This window comes from Doryrhamphus excisus, linkage group LG3, assembly GCF_037039965.1.
Source record: "Doryrhamphus excisus strain RoL-2023G ecotype Guam linkage group LG3, RoL_Dexc_Guam_v1.1, whole genome shotgun sequence".
NCBI lineage: Eukaryota > Metazoa > Chordata > Actinopteri > Syngnathiformes > Syngnathidae > Doryrhamphus > Doryrhamphus excisus.
Genome location: NC_136359.1, coordinates 6,523,762 through 6,544,982, shown reverse-complemented (window position 1 = coordinate 6,544,982; position 21,221 = coordinate 6,523,762). Strand labels below are relative to the sequence as shown.

General features: G+C 45.4%; 1 protein-coding gene across 1 annotated transcript in view; it reads left to right on the top strand.

Annotated features, from left to right (window-relative positions):
* Nucleotides 1-21,221, top strand: part of adamts3 (ADAM metallopeptidase with thrombospondin type 1 motif, 3) — a 111,376-nt gene that overhangs the window by 72,828 nt on the left and 17,327 nt on the right. The window contains exons 11-15 of the mRNA XM_058069735.2: nucleotides 11,854-11,967; nucleotides 13,222-13,367; nucleotides 13,992-14,167; nucleotides 16,030-16,163; nucleotides 17,178-17,301. Coding sequence (XP_057925718.2) covers nucleotides 11,854-11,967; nucleotides 13,222-13,367; nucleotides 13,992-14,167; nucleotides 16,030-16,163; nucleotides 17,178-17,301 — 694 coding nt within the window. The remainder of the gene's footprint in view (nucleotides 1-11,853; nucleotides 11,968-13,221; nucleotides 13,368-13,991; nucleotides 14,168-16,029; nucleotides 16,164-17,177; nucleotides 17,302-21,221) is intronic.

The following is a 21,221-nucleotide window of genomic DNA, read 5'->3' as shown; positions in this document are numbered from 1 at the left end:
TCCTATCACATGATCAGACATTGGGGATGTCCCCATCCCATCACATAATTGCACATTAGGGATGTCCCGATCCCATCACACGAGCGGACATTAGGGCTGTCCCGATCCCATCACACAATCGGACATTAAGGATGTCCCGATCCCATCACATGATCAGACATTTGGGATTTCCCGATCCCGTCACACGATTGGACATTAGGGATGTCCCGATTCCATCACACGATCGCACATTAGGGATGCCTCGATCCCATCACACGATCGGACATTAGTGATGTCCCGATCCTATCACATGATGGGACATTAGGGATGTCCCAATCCCATCACATGATTGGACATGTCCCGATCCCATCACACAATCGGACATTAGGGATGTCCCGATCCCGTCACATGATCAGACGTTGGGGATTTCCCGATCCCGTCACACGATTGGACATTAGGGATGTCCCCATCCTATCACATGATCGCACATTAGGGATGTCCCGATCCATCACACGATTGGACATTAGGGATATCCTGATCCCGTCACATGATCAGACATTGGGGATTTCCCGATTCCGACACACGATTGGACATTTAGGATGTCCCGATCCCATCACCTGATCGCACATTAGGGATGTCCCCATCCTATCCCATGATCGCACATTAGGGATGTCCCCATCCTATCACATGATCAGACATTGGGGATGTCTCCATCCCATCACACGATCGGACATTAAGGATGTCCCCATCCCATCACATCATCGGGCATTAAGGATGTCCCGATCCCGTCACATGATCAGACATTGGGGATTTCCCGATCCCGTCACACGATTGGATATTAAGGATGTCCCGATCCCATCACATGATCGCACATTAGGGATGTCCCCATCCCTTCACATGATCGGACATTAGGGATGTCCCCATCCTATCACATGATCGAACATTAGTGATGTCCTGATCCCATCACATGATCAGAAACCGAACTCGACCACGTGGACAGACTCGATTTTAATGAATTATCTTCAATATTTCAAGTTAATTGACATAAAAGGTTGATGATTGGTAAGTGTGCTAGAGTAGGGGGTACATGGCTTCCAGTCAAATGTTTGAAGGGCTATGCCACTGTCAAAAGTTTGGGATCCATTGTTGTAGGACAGCCTGAGCAGTCCGGTGGTGATGATGCATTCAATGCCCTGAGAATCCTTGTAAAGATTTCTGCCTGTTCGGAGATAGTGTCATATCCAAGTTGACTTGGTATAGTATTGTCTCTTGATGGTCTATACTGTCAGATACACACAAGTATATTGTTACAGTGTATTATTAGTAGAAGTATTATACATATAGTATTATTACAGTGTATTATTCACGTCTCAGGATTTTATTGAATAAGATTTAAGATAAGATAAGATGTTTGCCGGAATATTAGAGATGGACTCACTTTTGCCAGATACTGAAAATACTACTTGTAGGAGGTGCTTGTTAGAATAAAGGTCAACTATGCATGCGCCATTGCTCAAGGATCTTCAGCTACGTTACGGGACGCAACTAAATGTTATACCTTGAAACAACATCTACTCAACGTATTGGACTTCTTTTTGATGGATTTCAATCCCTATTGTTTTTGGATGGATGTCTGACAATGGAGGCCTCAGGCGGTTTGCGGCTGAAGGTCACATTCTGTCCTCCTCGCCTTTAAGAGGCTATTATCGTAGGAGAAAGGACCTGATTGAATTGTCGCTGTATACGAGTCTATAGATTGCATATGTAGGCCCTCGTTTGTTCGCCGACCTCGTGGAAGCCACACAAAGGCAGCACATTGATCATAATGAATGAGTGGTCGGGGGTCTGATGATGTCCTCGAGGAAAGTTTTGACCGGCGTCAAAGACTAGACTGCATTAGACTGCCGGCGGCAGACATATTGTTAGTCATGACACCCCCCCATATCAGTCCCACGAAAGGAAATGATTCCTCCATCTGTGTTTGTTCTACTGCTTCCGGTGCCAGTTGAATTCCGAATAAGGAAATTGAGAAAATGAGATTCTGACTGGAAACCAGGGTTGTAGTTGGAATACAGTAAAGTCTTGTTATATCGATATTGGTTATAACGAATTACTACTTATTACGATACTATTTTCATTTCCCGGCAAATTTCTAGTCTTTTATGATATAATTAGTTATGTTAGTACAATACCCGGTTATTATGATAATCCGGTTACTACGATGCCCTTTTCATCTCCCGCCAGCCAATTTGGTCTGCTTATATCGATACAAAAGCAGCTTAAATCAATCTTTGCTTAAGGATTTCAATACCAAAAAAGAACACGGCGAACGGCTGCTTCCAGTCAACTTTATTTTTCACACTTCCACCACCAGAGCGCAGCACACACACCGATTCCCGCACTTCCTGGTTCACAGGTCATGCTCAACCCGCCCCACATAGCTGGCCAAACACATGCCTGCTACTATATGTAGCCTGTTACAGATGCAGCATACTTTCCCAGGTTGGTCTGCTGGTTTTCTGCTGCACCCTCTCTGAACATGTCCCATTCGGTGCACTCAAAACAGTCTTGCAGTGCAGACATAGCTCCCTCTGGCCACACCCTCACCTTCTTCACAGCAGGCTTTCCTCTGGTCAGCAGGGTCTGGTATGCAGGAATTAGCATAACAGAGAGATGGTCTGAGGAGCCAAGGTGGGGGCAGGGGGACTGCTTTGAGTGCTTTCTTGATGTTTGTGTAAACCAAGTCCAATGTATTCTCCCCTCTGGTAGCGGAGTGTCAAATTTGGGAGAAAACTTTATTTTTCTTGCCAACATTAACTTGCACTCTCTTGCTACGTAAAGGCATGAAAGACATGAAAGCCACAACAGGAAGCGGAAAACCCCCGTCCCTCGCGCCTACCCATCCGGGTGGCAACACCTTCCCTATCGATAGTTCCGGGGTGAATTATGTCCCGGTAACCTATCACTACAGCGTAAGTTTATTTTTATTTACTGTAGTACAAAATGTATTGTAGTACAAAAGCATGCTAGATACGCAATCCATGAACTCAAGGAGAAAATTAAATGCCATATCAAAGATCCGCCCACTTTTAATGCAGTTTGGCGCAGGATCGGATATATGGATAGTCCGGTTATATCGGTATTTTTTCAGACTCCCGAGAATATCGATATAACGAGACTTTACTGTATGTCAGAAATTAGCAAACATCCAGGAAGCGAGCGGCCTCCTTTCGTCCTCATCGTTTCTCTCCTTGTCATTTCCTCAGCAAGTCTGAGGAAAGTAATAGTGTACCAGCATACATTCATTAATGACATGTGGCTTCTTGTCAAAAGAGATGGGGACATTTTCGCTGTGGGATTTGGCGGCCGGCAGTGAAAAGAGGCACAACAAATCTGGCAAATCCCCAAAAAGCCAGGAGAGCAAGCGCTAGCTTCCTTGCAGCAGCAAATGTTGAAATGGTTTGTGTACAGATGCCTTCTGAGAGCATGATCTTAACCAGATTGGCTTCTTATTCAAGCGTTAACTCCACTTCTTCTGTCAGCAGGCGTGAAGAAGTACCAGCGCTAAGCCTCTGGTTGCGTTTCGTTTTGGAAACAATTGTTAGCATAGGAAAGAACGACAATAGAAATCATGTCTTCAATTAATGTCTTCTAGTGTCAAACTGCTGCCATCGTCCTTGTTCATATTCCCCTCATGACTAAAAGGTTAGCTTCCCAAAAACTGCCCTATTTTTTTATTGTATTTGAATTTTTTTTATTGAAGTCATACCAATCAAATGTGTGTTTTCCAAAATTGTCTTAATAATAATAATAATAATAATAATTATTATTAGAAGTAGTAGTAGTATGGTAATAATAATAATTATTATTATATAATAATAATTATAATTTTACATATAATAATAATAATAATTTGCATTATTAATATATAATTATTATTATTATCATTATTATTTATCTTTTTATTATTGGTATAATAAAACAAAATAACAACAATAATACAAATTATTATTAATGCAATTTTAGAGGACATAAAGTTGATTGACAATAATAATAATAATTGTATATAATATAATAATATATAATAATAATATATAATATACAGTGCATCCGGACAGTATTCACAGCGCTTCACTTTTTCTAAATTTTGTCATGTTACAGCCTCATTCCAAACTGAATTAAATTAATCTCTTACCTCAAAATACTCCATTATGACAATGTTTAAAAAAAGGTTTTTTTGACATGTTTCCAATTTATTAAAAATAGAAAACAAAAAAATCACATTTACATAAGTATTCACAGCCTTTGCCATGAAGCTCAAAATTGAGCTCAGGTGCATCTTTTTTCCACTGATCATCCTTGAGATCTTTCTACAGCTTAATTGGAGTCCACCTGCAGTAAATTCAGTTGATTGGACATGATTTGGAAATATAATAACTGTCTATATAAGGTCCCACAGTTGACTGTGCATGTCAGAGCACAAACACCAAGCATGAAGTCAAAAGAACTGTCTGTAGACCTGCGAGACAGGATTGTCTTGAGGCACAAATCTGGGGAAGGATACAGAAACATTTCTGCTGCTTTGAAGGTCCCAATGAGCACAGTGGCCTCCATTATTCGTAAATGGAAGACGTTTGGAACCACCAGGACTCTTCCTAGAGCTGGCCGGCCTTCTAAACTGAGCGATCGGGGAAGAAGGGCCTTAGTCAGGGAGGTGACCAAGGCCCCGATGGTCACTCTGTCGGAGCTCCAGCGTTCCTCTGTGGAGAGAGGAGAGCCTTCCAGAAGGACAACCATCTCTGCAGCAATCCACCAATCAGGCCTGTATGGTAGAGTGGCCAGACGAAAGCCACTCCTTAGTAAAAGGAACATGGCAGCCCGTCTGGAATTTGCCAAAAAGCACCTGAATGACTCTCAGACCATGAGAAACAAAATTCTCTGGTCTGATGAGACAAAGATTGAACTCTTTGGTGTGAATGCCAGGCGCCATGTTTGGAGGAAACCAGGCACTGCTCATCACCAGGCCAATACCATCCCTACAGTGAAGTATGGTGGTGGCAGCATCATGCTGTGGGGATGTTTTTCAGCAGCAGGAACTGGCAGACTAGTCAGGATAGAAGGAAAAATGAATGCAGCAATATATAGAGATATCCTGGATGAAAACCTGCTCCAGAGCGCTCTTGACCTCAGTAGACTGGTCATGCACCTTGACCATATAGACAGTAGACATTAGCACACAGCCAAGATCTCAAAAGATTGGCTTCAGAACCACTCCGTGAATGTCCTGGAGTGGCCCAGCCAGAGTCCAGACTTGAATCCGATCGAACATCTCTGGAGAGATCTGAAAATGGCTGTGCACAGACGTCTCCCATCCAACCTGATGGAGCTTGAGACTTATTGCAAAGAAGAATGGGCAAAACTGCCTAAAGATAGGTGTGCTAAACTTGTGGGATCATATTCAAAAAGACTTGAGGCTGTAATTGCTGCCAAAGGTGGATCAACAATGTCACGCGGTGTCGTGGGTTGGGCCCCAGACGCAGAGGAAGGCCAACAGGAGTTGCAGTTAGAGTCTTTTAATGAGCAAAGTCCAATAAACAAACTGCCCAGGGGGCAAACACAAGGTGGTGGCGAGGAAGGGCACGAAAAAAAAAAAAAACTCTCGCCACAGAGCTCAGCAAACATAAATGACTTAACAGAACAACGGGAGGCTGGCTGGACGGCTAGGGAGTGCTGGGTAGACCGAAGTTCCCTTTGGGTAGCAGGATACGAAGCGAGGAACCAGCGACTGTCGCTGCAAGCGGCGGCCTTAAATGGGCAGATGATTTGATGGGCTTCAGGTGTGCCCAGTCCTCCCGCCTCCAGCCCGCTCCAGGATATCTGGAAAACAAGGAAGAGCAGACCAGAAGGCAGGAACGGAACTGTGACAGTACCCCTCCCTCTAAGAGTCGCCACCTGGCGGCTTACCTGGCTTCTCGGGAAAACATTTATAGAAATCGGAAAGGAGGGTGGGATCAAGGATGAGGGAGCGGGAAATCCAAGAGCGTTCCTCCGGCCCGTATCCCTCCCAGTCCACCAAATACTGAAAACCCCTGCCCCTTCTTCTCACGTCTAAAATGGCCTTGACTGTAAAGGCGGGGTGGCCATCGACCAGTCTGGGCGGAGGGGGAGGGACTTCCGGGGGGCTGAGGGTACTGGAGGCAACTGGCTTGAGGAGGGAGACGTGGAAGGCTGGGTGTATCCGGAGAGCTTCAGGGAGACGGAGCTGCACAGAGGACGGGCTAAAGACCCGTACTATTGGGTATGGGCCGATGTACCTGGGTTGGAGCTTCCTTGAGTCCGTGTGGAGCGGTAGGTCCCGAGACGAGAGCCACACCCTCTGTCCAATCTTGTATTCCGGGGCGGCCGAACGGTGGCGGTTGGCCAACCGCTGGTTCCGCTCGGAGGTGCGCCCCAATGCGGCCCGGGTGTTTTGCCATGCTCGGCGAGCCCGTCTGAGGTGGGCTGCCACAGAGGGGACAGCGGACTCTGACTCCAGTGAGGGGAAAGCCTGGGGTTGGTATCCATACGCCACATGGAACGGTGAGAGGCCCGTGGCTGAGCTGACCAGCGAGTTGCGAGCGTATTCGATCCGAGAGAGATTAAAGGACCAGGAGGCGGGTTGCTGATGGCAGACGCAACGGATGGCCGCCTCCAGGTCCTGGTTGGCTCTCTCGGTCTGGCCGTTGGTCTGGGGGTGGTAACCCGAGGACAGGCTGGGTGAAGCACCAAGGGACTTGCAAAAAGCCTTCCAGACTGCTGACGTGAATTGGGGGCCCCTGTCCGAGACGATGTCCAGGGGGATACCATGCAGTCTGAAGGCATGGTGGACCAATAGATCAGCCGTCTCCAGGGCAGACGGGAGTTTGGGGAGGGCGACGAAATGAGCCATCTTAGAGAACCTGTCGACCAGCGTGAGTATGACAGTGTTGCCATTGGATGGAGGGAGGCCAGTGACGAAGTCCAGAGCCACGTGGGACCACGGGCGGGAGGGAATGGGTAGTGGTTGCAGCAACCCAGCTGGGGGCTGATGGGAGGACTTGTTCCGAGCACAGGTGGGACAGACTGCCACAAACTCCCGTACGTCAGCTCGATAGGAAGGCCACCAGAACCGCTGTGCCAAGAGGAAGGCGGTGCGCGACGCCCCCGGATGGCACGCCAGCTTGGACTCGTGTGCCCAGCGGAGGACCTCAGGTCGGAGTCCTGGGATGACGAACAGGCGCCCAGAGGGGCAACCGTTGGGCGGGGTGACCTTCTCCATGGCGTCGGCCACTTGCCTCTCCACGTCCCACTGGAGGGCACCCAGAATCCGGGATTGTGGGATGATGGTCTCCGGGGGGGGACTCCTCCGAGGGTGAAGAGTGCAGTCTAGAGAGGGCGTCCGGCTTGCAGTTCTGTGAGCCAGGACGAAAAGTCAGGGTGAAGTTGAATCGTGCAAGAAAGAGCGCCCACCGTGGCTGTCGGGGGTTGAGCCTCTGGGCCGAGCGGAGGTAGGCCAGGTTCTTATGGTCCGTGTGTATGATGAATGGTGGTTCCGCACCCTCCAGCCAGTGCCTCCATTCCTGCAGAGCGAGTACAACGGCCAGCAATTCCCTGTTGCCGATGTCATAATTTTGTTCGGCCCCGGTCAGGCGACGAGAGAAGAAGGCGCAGGGGTGCAGTTTCTGGTCGGAGGTGGAGCGCTGGGAGAGGACCGCCCCAACGCCAGTATTGGAAGCGTCAACCTCGACAAAGAATTGGTTAGCAGGGTTGGGGTGAATGAGTACCGGAGCAGAGGTGAATAGACCCTTAAGCCGGTTGAAAGCCGACTCCGCCTCGGGGGTCCAACCAAACGACTCCTTTACCGATGTAAGCCTTGTGAGGGGTCCAGCGACCCGACTAAAATTCCGAATAAATCGCCGGTAAAAATTGGCGAAGCCCAGGAACCGCTGGAGGTGCTTCCTAGTTGTAGGAGTAGGCCAGTCGGCCACAGCCTGGATCTTGGCTGGGTCGGGTTTAATCTGACCCCGCTCCACGATAAACCCCAGGAACGCGACTGAGGAGGTGTGAAAAGCACACTTCTCAGCCTTGACGAACAGCCTATTCTCTAGGAGTCTTTGGAGGACCAACCGGACCTGTTGCACATGTTCAGCGAGGGAGGAGGAGAAGATGAGTATGTCGTCCAGGTAAACGAAAACGAACCGACCTAACATGTCCCGCAGGACATCGTTTATCAAGCTCTGAAAGACGGCCGGGGCATTGGTAAGGCCGAAGGGCATGACCAGGTACTCAAAATGCCCAAGGGGAGTATTGAACGCGGTCTTCCACTCATCCCCCTCTCGTATGCGCACCAGATGGTAAGCGCTACGCAGGTCGAGCTTAGAAAAGAACTTGGCGGAGTGAAGCAGGTTAAATGCGGAGTCCATAAGCGGCAGAGGGTACTTATTCTTAACCGTTATGTCGTTGAGTGCCCGATAGTCTACGCAGGGACGGAGTGATTTATCCTTCTTTTCAACAAAAAAGAACCCAGCGGCTAACGGTGACGAGGAGGGCCGGATGAGACCAGACGCGAGGGACGAGGAGATATACTGCTCAAGTGCCTCCCTCTCAGGCCGGGAGACATTGTACAGCCGTGACGACGGCAACACTGCTCCTGGGAGCAGATTAATGGCGCAATCATACGGCCGATGAGGCGGGAGGGATTGGGCTCGATCCTTGCTAAAAACCTCCCGCAAATCGTGGTAGGCGTCAGGAACGGAGGAGAGGTCGATCTTCTCGGGAGGAACAGAGCAGGGGGACGTGGTACGAGGCCACGCTGATTTGAGGCAGTGTGTGTGGCAGAACACACTCCAGTTTGAGATGGAGGATTTGACCCAATCGATATGCGGATTGTGCTTGAGTAACCAGGTAAGCCCTAATACGACCGGAGCGGAGCGTGACGGGACAACAAAAAAGCTCATGGACTCGTGGTGGTTACCGGACACACGTAGAGAGAGAGGCGCGGTTTGGTGAGTAACCGTGGCCAGGTGACGCCCGTCGAGGGAGTGCACAACTTGTGCCGCAGACAGTTTAATAACTGGAATGGCGAGGCGTTGAACAAAGGACTCGTCCACAAAACTATCATCAGCTCCAGAGTCAATAAAGGCTGAAATGTCAACGTGTCTGTCGCGCCAGGAGAGCGTACCTGGGAGTTGTAGTCTGTTGACTGCCGGGTCTGCTAGTGACGTCACCCCAGCAGGCGGTTCCACCGTTGCGCCACGAGGAGGCGATGCTTGCGAGCGTGGGCGATCTGGGCGGACCGGGCAGCGAGAGATAGTGTGGCCCGCCTGCCCACAGTAAAGGCAGAGCCGCAGCCTTCGACGACGGTCCTTCTCGGCCGGGGTGAGGCGACTTCCTCCCAGCTGCATGGGCTCGTCGTATCTTGGCGCCTGTGCCGGCTCGACGGCGGGGAGGGGCCGCAGCGACGACGGCGGCGAGCGGTCCCCGTGCTCGCGGAGATAGCAGCCGGCGGGGAGGCGTCCGTGCTGGAGGAGGCGGTCCTCCTTGTGGTCGTTGCTGCGCCTCTCGATCCCGATGGCCAGGGCGATGAGCTCGTCGAGGTTGGATGGAGTCTGCAGAGGAATCATACGTTCCCGGATGTTGTCCGACTGGCCCAGGAAGAAAGCGTCCGCGAGGGAGGACGGGTTCCAGTCGCTCTCTGCCGCCAGAGCCCGGAACTCGATGGCGTAGTCGGACGCGCTGCGGCGGCCTTGGCGTAGCCGTAGGAGAGCCCGGGACGCCTCGCGCCCCGGCGGGGTCCGCTGGAAGATCTGCTCCATGGCCTGGGAGAAGGCGGCATATGACGAGCAGACGGGAGAACGGCGGCTCCACTCAGCAGTGGCCCAAGCTCCAGCCCTTCCAGTAAGGTGGGAGGTGACGAAAGCCACTCGCGCTCGCTCCGAGCGAAAAGCCGCTGCCTGCAGTTCGAAGTGGAGCTCGCACTGGGTGAGGAACGGCCGTACTTCCCCTGAATCACCGGAGAACTTCTCCGGCTTGGAGAGCAGCGCGCCAAGAGCAGGTAAGGAGATGTCCGAAGTCGGCGGGTGGTCGGCGGGCTCCTCGGGGGGCGCCGGGGGGGTGGTGACGGGAACGTCGCGCTGCAAGGCGGACACCAATGCGCTTAGCTGGGCCTCAAATGCCTTCATGCGTGCGTCTTGCTGGTCGGCCAGGCCCTGAACGCAGGAGCCCAAGGCGTTGAGCTGCTCCTCCTGTTTCCCCAGACGTTGTGCCTGGTGGCGTAGAGCCAACTTAATCGGCTCTGGCTCCGCGGGGTCCATATCTTCTGGCTGGTTCCTTCTGTCACGCGGTGTCGTGGGTTGGGCCCCAGACGCAGAGGAAGGCCAACAGGAGTTGCAGTTAGAGTCTTTTAATGAGCAAAGTCCAATAAACAAACTGCCCAGGGGGCAAACACAAGGTGGTGGCGAGGAAGGGCACGAAAAAAAAACAAAACTCTCGCCACAGAGCTCAGCAAACATAAATGACTTAACAGAACAACGGGAGGCTGGCTGGACGGCTAGGGAGTGCTGGGTAGACCGAAGTTCCCTTTGGGTAGCAGGATACGAAGCGAGGAACCAGCGACTGTCGCTGCAAGCGGCGGCCTTAAATGGGCAGATGATTTGATGGGCTTCAGGTGTGCCCAGTCCTCCCGCCTCCAGCCCGCTCCAGGATATCTGGAAAACAAGGAAGAGCAGACCAGAAGGCAGGAACGGAACTGTGACAAACAAAGTATTAAGCAAAGGCTGTGAATACTTATGTAAATGTGATTTTTTTGTTTTCTATTTTTAATAAATTCAAAACATGTCAAAAAAACCTTTTTTCACATTGTCATAATGGATTATTTTGTGTAGAATTTTGAGGTAAGAGATTAATTTAATTCAGTTTGGAATGAGGCTGTCAAAATGTAGAAAAAGTGAAGCGCTGTGAATACTTTCCGGATGCACTGTATATATAATATAATGTATAATAATATATAAAACATAAAGTTGATTGACAATAATAATAATAATAATAATATACTAATTATTGTTATTATTGTATATAATATAATAATATATAATACTTCTAATATATAATATTATTATTATTGTTGTCAACTTTATGTCTTTTAAAATTTCATTAATAATAATTTGTATTATTATTGTTATTTTGTTTTATTTTATTATACCAATATAAAAATATATTATTATTATTATTATTATTACATCACAGTGTATTTATTATAATTATTATAGTATTATATGGTAATTATTATTATCAGAATGTATTATTATTATCATTATTATTAATTTGTTTTATTTTATTATACTACTGTTACTTCAAATTATTATTATACTACTAATAATAATAATGAAGTGCATGTTATAGGAATTTATTGACTTTGAATTAATTAAAATAAAATATAACAACTACACTCAATAAAATCACAAAATCAGATCACTTCCTGTGCAATAAATTTATGCAAAACAGGAAATTGACTAAAATATTTCTCAATTTGACTTGAAAAAAACCAAACAAGCCAGACTAGAGTTGCCTACTACTGATAAGTCTACACTGTATAAGCCCTCGTGTGTCTGCGAGAACATTCAGAGTTTTTTCATCCCTTCAGGATGTCTCATAGATCGTCTTCCAGGCGGAGGTTCATGATGAGCTTTTCGCCAGCAAAAGCCTTTCCAATCCATTTTCATTTTCAACATTGATTTGTAGACAACTACTGTATTTGTCTTTTTCCATTCTGCTTTATTTTGAAACTGCCCCGGCATGTGGGTGAAAACATCAGTTACTTCTATTTTTTGGTGATGTATAATATCTTCTCTCTTTCAGTTCCGCACATTCGACCCGTGCAAACAGCTTTGGTGCAGTCATCCAGACAACCCTTACTTCTGCAAGACCAAGAAGGGCCCGCCCCTGGACGGGACAGAATGTGCACCAGGGAAAGTAGGTCTTAGTTCATACGCGACATAACAAAACGTCAAATTCATTCAAAGTAACGAGAATACATCCACTCCAGCCTAGTTACTTTGAACATGGCGTCCCTCAAGGCTCCACGCTTGATCCGCTTCTGTTCATTCTGTTCACTCAAGTTTTTCAACACTCATTCACTCCCAAACCTCAATGATATATTCCTCATATGTCCTAAGATGACTATGGTTATGTATTGAACAGTAAAACATGTTTTGTTTTAGTTCCTGCAATGAATTTCATTTTAAAAACACACCTGGAAGCAGGTGGACCACTCGGAAAAGTGGCGTTTTCTGCCATTTTGCGTGCTGGCCGGTAACCTTGAGGGATGTTTTCCCCACTTCCCAGAGCAGAAAAGTGCAATTGAAGCGACAGGAAAAAACTGACATTTTTTAACGTGCTTTAATAATGATGTGGAATACATGACAGAGTGGAAAGTAACACTTCCTGAAGAGCCACATGATCATTTACTAAGATGGAGAACCAATATTGTAAGATAGATGATTTTCACACCAACAGCTTAGTAGCCATACATTTAAAGCACATACACAGGTATATGACAAAAAAACAACATTCATTCATTCATTTTCTACCGCTTTTCCTCACGAGGGTCGCGGGGGTGCTGGAGCCTATCCCAGCTGTCTTCGGGCAAGAGGCGGGGTACACCCTGGACTGGTCACCAGCCAATCACAGGGCACATATAGAGACAAACAACCATTCACACTCACATTCATACCTATGGACAATTTGGAGTGGCCAATTAACCTAGCATGTTTTTGGAATGTGGGAGGAAACCGGAGTACCCGGAGAAAACCCACGCATGCACGGGGAGAACATGCAAACTCCACACAGAGAGATGGCCGAGGGTGGAATTGAACCCTGGTCTCCTGCTGTGAGGTCTGCGCGCTAACCACTCGACCACCGTGCCTCCCAAAAAAACAACAAAATTCCAAAAACGACAGCTGTTAATGCTGATGTTATTTGACCCCTGCGTGACCCCACCGTTAATTTAGAGGAGATTCTGCAGATAGGCGGTTAACTTGACCATTGACCATGAATGTACATCTAATATCGCTATACAGTCATTCCTCGTAGTCATCCCAGAAGGGGGCAAAGCACGGAGCCTTGAGGGACGCCGGGTGCGCTGTGATCTGAAACAACAACGTTTTCATCTGTTGGCTGCAATTCTGTGTCCCGTCTTAACACAAATTTACTCCATCTTTGGTCCAGTGGTGCTACAAAGGCCACTGCATGTGGAAAAATCCTCACCAGGTCAAGCAAGATGGCGGCTGGGGCTCCTGGAACAAATACGGCTCCTGCTCGCGCTCCTGCGGAACCGGAGTACGCTTCCGCACACGCCAGTGCAACAACCCGGTGTAAGTCGCCAGAGTAAACCCACATCACTTTTCTATTCAATGGTATCAAAGCATGAGAACATTTAATGAAGTTTTTTTGGAGTAAACAAAGTCCTTGAAGCCAGACAAAACCCAATGTTTGATTTTCCTAATGATGGATCTTCAATGTTTTCTAATCATCAAGCTAAATAGCATTGTTCTTGAAGGTTTCGTTCACAGACCAAATGAAATTGGACAGTTGCTCAAGAGCCACAGATGCTACAACAAGAACTCTCCTCTCATCTACTAATGCTAATTGCTACAAAAAGATAGAATCATAGTTATTATAGCTCTGTGTTGTTAAATAAAATATACAGTACTGATACAGACACATATTACTACTACAACAAATCTTCAATACTGAAAATAAAAAACTAATATAAAATACTAATAAATAAACCCAGCAGGCGTGTGTGCATGTTAAATGAAACGAGAACGCCATTAATTAGCCAGCGAGAAAGTCCTGAAAAGAGGGACAGCCTCACGGCTTTGATGGAAATGAAAGCACCTCAGGAGGGCTTCTTCCAAGTGACAGCCCCAAAGGCTGTTTCAAGACATCCCTCTTGTCTAGATTGAAGCTAACGTTTTTGCCCTTGTCCTCCCAAGGCCTTCCAACGGCGGGCAGGACTGCGTGGGGCTGAACTACGAATATCAGCTGTGCAACACCCACGACTGCCCCAAGCACTTCGAAGACTTCCGAGCTCAGCAGTGTCAGCTCCGCAACGCCCACTTTGAGTTCCAAAACGGCAAACACCACTGGCTGCCTTACGAGCATCCAGACGGTGAGTTACCAAAGAAACGCCGGTTTGGGATTTTGTACACACGGACCGTAACGCAAGGTCCCATTTGAGAGCAGGGTGCTTGAAAATGTAATTTTTGTCCCCACTTGAATTGAGTCAACCGTTTGAAATGACCGAAAAGCGAAATTTCAAAGAGTTTTTCCTTATGGGCCTGCCAGCGAAGCCTAACTGGACAACGACAAGTATTAACTAATTTATTCACAGCACAGCATCGACACATCCAATATGGCGCCAACGTTGGCGTACGTCCAGCACAGCGTTTACTTCCCTAACCAACCAGTGGTGTCCCTGTGGCGGAACTGTGCAACAGCGCTATCTTGGCTGGTTGCTTGAGTCAAACTGTTTGTCACATATTCGTGACAAATGTATTTGTTTATGTAAAAGGATTACAACAACCACATTTCTGGCAGACTGGCAGTCAGTCAGGTGGTGAACAAAACGTTTTTTTCCTTCCATTGCAAAGGTATAAGTTTTTAAATATACAAACAAGTACTAATAGAAGTTTAAAATGGAAAAAAAACTATTTTAAAGGGGAAGTATTACACTGGGCTGGTCGAGTGGTTAGCACGCAAACAAGAGGTCTACACGGAGCGGCTGGCCCCACGGCTGGCCGGACTCCTCGGCTAACGGGGCGGGGCGGGCTCAAGAACATGGCCACGGCTGTGGCCACGGCTATGGAAAACTAATATAAAAAAATATTGATAGCCTCATTTGTTTCTTGAAAGGTCACCTATATTGTCCATAATCCTTCCTTATATCATCTTTTTCACACAATTGATACTATCTTGAGCTGGAAAGAGGTCATTTCATTTTTGCACTTGTTCGGCCGGCTGATGGCTGGCCGCTCAAATCTCACCACGGCTGTGGACGGCTGTGGCTGTCGTGCCAGCCGTGTAGACCTCTAACGCAAACCTCAAGGCTAGGAGACCCGAGTTCAATTCCACCCTCGGCCATCTCTGTGTGGAGTTTGCATGTTCTCCCCGTGCATGCGTGGGTTTTCTCCGGGTACTCCGGTTTCCTCCCACATTCCAAAAACATGCTAGGTTAATTGGCCACTCCAAATTGTCCATAGGTATGAATGTGAGTGTGAATGGTTGTTTGTCTATATGTGCCCTGTGATTGGCTGGCCACCAGTCCAGGGTCTACCCCAGCTCTCACCCCAAAACAGCTGGGATAGGCTCCAGCACCCCCGCAACTCTTGTGAGGATAAGCGGTAGAAAATGAATGAATGAAGTCAATCAATCAATCAAACTTTATTTGTAGAGCACTTTTCATACATAGAATGTAGCACAAAGTGCTTTACATGTAAAAAAAAAAAAAAAACAAAGAAAACAAGACACATATAAACACACACTCGCACAGACACACACAAGAAGTTTGTTTGCCTGAGTACAGAGGAACCAGTTCAGGAAGCGCTGCCATCTGCGCTGGGGGCTGCCCACGACCCAGGCCATGATGCCGCAACTCAGGGGGCCACCACACAACAGGTAGGCAGGGGACCCACAGCGCTGCAGTGGGGCACCGCCACAGAGCTCCCAGCCACCCCACTCGGTAAGCCCCACGAGAGGAGACACCCCAGCCTCCAACCGAGAACAGCCCCCAGCGCAGAGAGCCCCCACTGAGGAAACATTGGCTATATGGGATAAGAAATATAAAAAACATAAAATAAGAATATAGAAAGTATATATAGAAATAAAGACATAAAGTATTACGCTTTTCCAGTTTTCTAACCTACGTATATTGTTCTTACAATGTTGTATTCCTGTGTTAAACGTGTCAGATGAGATTTGCGCCTACGGAAGTGAGCCCTCAAAGCGTTTTTTTTCCTGCTCCCATCACGACAGCCAATAAGAGATGCCACTTGTACTGCCAGTCCAAGGAGACAGGGGACGTGTCGTACATGAAACAACTGGTGCATGATGGGACGCGATGCTCCTACAAGGACGCCTACAGTGTCTGCGTCCGTGGGGAGTGTGTGGTAAGGCCATGAGACCGTGCAAATGACAAAATGCAGAAGGTTGTGCACATTTTATAAATTACAACAATGTTTTGCCACTTCCTGATTTCTTGTTTTTAACCCATGTTTGTCACACTTAAATGTTTCACATCATCAAACAAATATCAATGTAAACAAGTGGAAGCTAATAAGTGCTTGGGCCACCCTTAGCAGCAACAACTGCAATCAAGCGTTTGTGATAACTTGCAATGAGTCTCTTCCAGCTGTGGAGGAATTTTGCAGAATTGTTGTCATTCAGCCCCATTGGAGGCTTTTTAAGGTCATGCCACAGCATCTTCATAGGAATCAGGTCAGGACTTAGACTAGGCCAGACCAAAGTCTTCATTTGGTTTTTCTTCAGCCATTCAGAGGTGGACTTGCTGGTGTGTTTTGGATCATTGTCCTGCTGCACAGCACAGTGCCTCTCACTGTGGTTGGCTGGAGTCTCAAAGCTTGAGAAATAGCTTTTTCCACACTGATAGATCTCTATTCATCTCAGTTAGGTTTCACTTCTCCCTTAATAACCATCCATACGTACATTTTCTATGCCGCTTATCCTCACTAGGGTCGTATGCTGGAGCCTATCCCAGCTGTCTTTGGGACTGGTCGCCAGCCAATCACAGGGCACTTAACTCCCTTAATAACAAAAACTTTAATTAAAAAATTTAATTTAAAAACTGCCTCTTGTATTCAGTTGTGTTGTTTGATGATCTGAAACATTTCGGTGTAACAAAAAATGCCAAAAATAAGATATCAGGAAGGTGGCCAACACTTTTTTACACCACTGTGGGTGTAAGTGGGAAGCTTTGTTCCTTCTTCCACACCTCCACTGGAGTTACCTTTGGGACTTTTAATAAGTTTCAAAGCCCAGCAGTCATCTGGCAGCTGATTCTATCTCTGAATTAATGAATCTGGGAAGGTGAATGTTTGCTAATCTCTGTACTCTTGTGCGGGGGCGGGCGCTTCTGGTGTTGGCTGGGGTGTGGGTGTCTTCAGAAAGTTGGCTGCGACAAAGAAATCGGCTCAAACAAAGTAGAGGACAAATGCGGCGTCTGCGGAGGGGACAACTCCCACTGCCGCACCGTGAAAGGGACCTTCACTCGGACGCCCAAGAAAGCCGGTAAGATATCCCTGTGGATCCTCAGAAATTATTTTTACCTCAAGTGTGCAACCTCCACAGTCCAACACAAGCTGAGATTTATTAACTGTACTGTACAATAGGGGCGTTATGGCATATTTGTCATTATTAGGCCGGGGAAGCAACAATCGAGGAAAACAGACTTGAGTTTCCAAATGGTACACAGGAAGTAAACCTACCTCATGGAATACTCACGCTATGTCTTCTTGGTAAAAAAAAAACAAATACAATGCCTTTAGCTATTAACAAATTTTGTGTTGTGTATAATAAGCAAAATTGTTTGATTTTGGAGGTTCCATTGTAGATTTTTCCCCTCCTGGGTTCTTTTATTTTATTTAATTTTATTACATTCTATTTAATTTTATTTAATTTAATTTAATTTTATTTTATTTTATTTTATTTTATTTTATTTTATTTTATTTTATTTTATTTTATTTTATTTTATTTTATTTTATACCGCTTATCCTCACGAGGGTTGCGGGGGGTGCTGGAGCCTATCCCAGCCGTTTTCGGGCGAGAGGTGGGGTACACCCTGGACTGGTTGCCAGCCTGTTTTGTTTTGTTTTGTTTTGTTTTGTTTTGTTTTGTTTTGTTTTGTTTTGTTTTGTTTTGTTTTGTTTTGTTTTGTTTTGTTTTGTTTTGTTTTGTTTTGTTTTGTTTTGTTTTGGTTTGGTTTGGTTTGGTTTGGTTTGGTTTGATTTGGTTTGGTTTGGTTTGGTTTGGTTTGGTTTTAGCTTAGCTTAGCTTAGCTTAGCTTAGCTTAGTTATTTTATTTTATTTTATTTTATTTTATTTTATTTTATTTTATTTTATTTTATTTTATTTTATTTTATTTTATTTTATTTTATTTTATTTTATTTTATTTTATTCATGGTTTCTCCATAGTTATGCTTGCTGCTGACCAACGACACTAACTTCTAACCCCCACTTCCACTAAAATGATGAAGCTGGTGTGGTGTCATGGTTATTGTCTATAAAAAAAAGTCTACAAAAAAACAAACAACATTTGTAGAGAAAGACTCAATTAACTTTAAGAGGACAGCAGTTGTTTTTATGTATAAAAAACTAAAAATGGCCCGACCAATCTGCATCCCATCATCAGTTTTTCCAAGAGATAACGGGGACGTTTAAAATAGTGAAACTGCATCTGAGTGAGGCTCATCTACGCTGATTGGCAAGAGGAAGCTTTTAGCAAAACCCACCAGTTGGACTTTTCACACATTGCTGCTTAAATTAGCTCGGATCGCAGGGATCTGCTAATGCATGGAGGGACAAGAGGGGGCTCCGTCGTTTCCATCAGTACACAATTTGTCTGATGAGATTATTGTACCAGAGGCAACGGCTGTGTTCGAAACCGCTGAAGCTGATTTCACCTTAGCTCTAAACTTCATTCATTCATTCATTCATTCATTCATTCATTCATTCATTCATTTTCTACCGCTTTTTCCTCACGAGGGTCGCGGGGGTGCTGGAGCCTATCCCAGCTGTCTTCGGGCGAGAGGCGGGGTACACCCTGGACTGATCGCCAGCCAATCACAGGGCACATATAGACAAACAACCATTCACACTCACATAGCTTTAAACCTTTTAAATATATCACTTTATTGAGTTTTTTTTTTTTTAATCAGGCGAGAAAGTGGCCGTTTAGATCCCGAGTGTGCCATTTGTTTGTCCAAATGCCAACCGTTTACAATTTTGTTCGAACAAATTCAGCAAAATTTAAGCTAGCCAAAGTGAGCAACATTCAGGTTATTTTCACAAAAGAAAACACCCCTTATTCTCATACAAAAAATCATTGTGATAAATCACTGCTTTTACTTTGAAAAGAAGAAACAAACCAACTCACAATATATCCTGCTTGACACTGCCATTTGGTCCATCCTGCTGCTAAGTATTCAGTGTTGCATCCTGGGTAATTTCTGTGTGAGTAGTAAGCTGATGATACATACTCAACATTTCCGGTGAATGCAGTATGCATCCGGGAACTCGCATACTCAAAAATGGCATACTGCCAGTGTAGACACACTGTATACTCAAATAGTATGAGTAGTAGGTAAGTATGCGGTTTCGAACACAGCTAACGTATTTGGTTGAAAGAAATCCATATTTACCCGCGAGTACATCCTATCATCAGACATCAGCCTTGCCCCTCAGGATGACCGTGAGAAGGTGATGGACCAGCCCAGAATGCCGAGGGATGAGCTGGTTAATGATGTCAAGGGAGTCGGGAGCTCAGTCATTATTAAGATGCTTGGCTGTAATGGACTGAGATCCTGCAGGCCCTCCAACAGACCCCCGCCTGAACATTTGACCATCAATGCGGTCAGAAGAGAACTCAAACTCAAAATGGATCTCTTTGGCATCATTTGGGAACATTTGTGGGAACATTCCGCTCTGGGGGTCATTTATCTGACGAGAATCCCTCCTGAGATGTGAAACATCTGACCTCCGTTGGCCACCATACTTATTCCCTCAATCATTTTGTCTCCCTCTGTCACCAAAACCTGCCTACAGAATCCAACATTTTGGAACGTGCGCTGCTGTGCATCAAAAGAAAAAGAAGAAAGAATGAAAAGTTTTACCGTGTCTGAACTAAGACTGGCTAATTAGCACGCCAACAGGTGAAGAACGACGCCGCAGGGAAGAATTAACAAGGAAAAACAAAACATTGGGCACACCGGGAAGGCAAATGATCGACAAGGAAGTAAACGTGTACACAAAACACGCGTTCAACGTGGAAAAATAGCCAAAAGGTATTCAAACTGCACTCTGACTGCATTCTAAATATTCTTACTGGATTCCCGCAGCATTCCAAACAAGGGACACCCAAAACGCCAAGCTACTTCACTTCCTGCCATTATGTCATCATGTCCTTGATTTTAATATTGAAGCATCCTCTCATTTTATATATTCAGATTTAGTAGAGATACTCAATTGTACTCAATAGAGATACTCAATAGTTTTAGGCCACCATTACATTTACACAAGTACACACAATCTACACTGCAAAACCAGTGGACAGTAATCAATGATATACTAATAATCATTATTATATTATTAATTAGCCTATTATTATTATTAATATCATCATTATTCCTCTTCTGATTATTACTACTACTAGTACTAGTAGTGGTAGGCTAGTATTAGCCTGCTTTTGCCCTATTATATGAAATTTGTTATTTTTGTAAAAAATCATAAAAAATATAAAATTATTTAGTGGGGCTTAAGAACATTTTAGGGGGCCCCTATTATATGAAATTATATGACATTTGCCAAAAAAAATCAATAAAACATTATTATTATTATCTATTAAAGATATCAAATTATTTAGGGGGAGTTAAGAACATTTTAGCATTTTAGGGGGACCCTATTATATGAAATTTGCCAGAGATTTTTTTGGAAAAAAAAATATATATATATATAATACAAATCAATAAAATATATATACAATTATTTAGGGGGTCTTAAGAACATTTTAGGGGGCCCTATTATATGAAATTTGCCTGAGATTTTTTTTGTAAAAAAAAAAAGAATAATAATAATAAAAAAATAATAAAAATCAATAAAAAATATATAATTATTTAGGGGGAACCTATTATATGAAATTTGCCAGAGATTTGTTTTGTAAAAAAAAAAAAAAATCAATGAAACATTTTTAAAAATCAATAAAAATGTCAAACATTTTAGGGGGTCTGAAGCTGCCCCAAAATAGAGCTAATGACGCCACTGCTTATTGTCTTGTTTTTCCTCACACATATTCGCTTTGACTTTGGAAAACCATAATGAGCATTTTTGCCTCTTTTCCGATACGTTGCGGACCCAACCAGGCATTCACTTCGTATTCATTTGCTATTTTGGACGCGAAACAAGCCAAGGCAAAATCTTGGATGTTAACTGAAAAA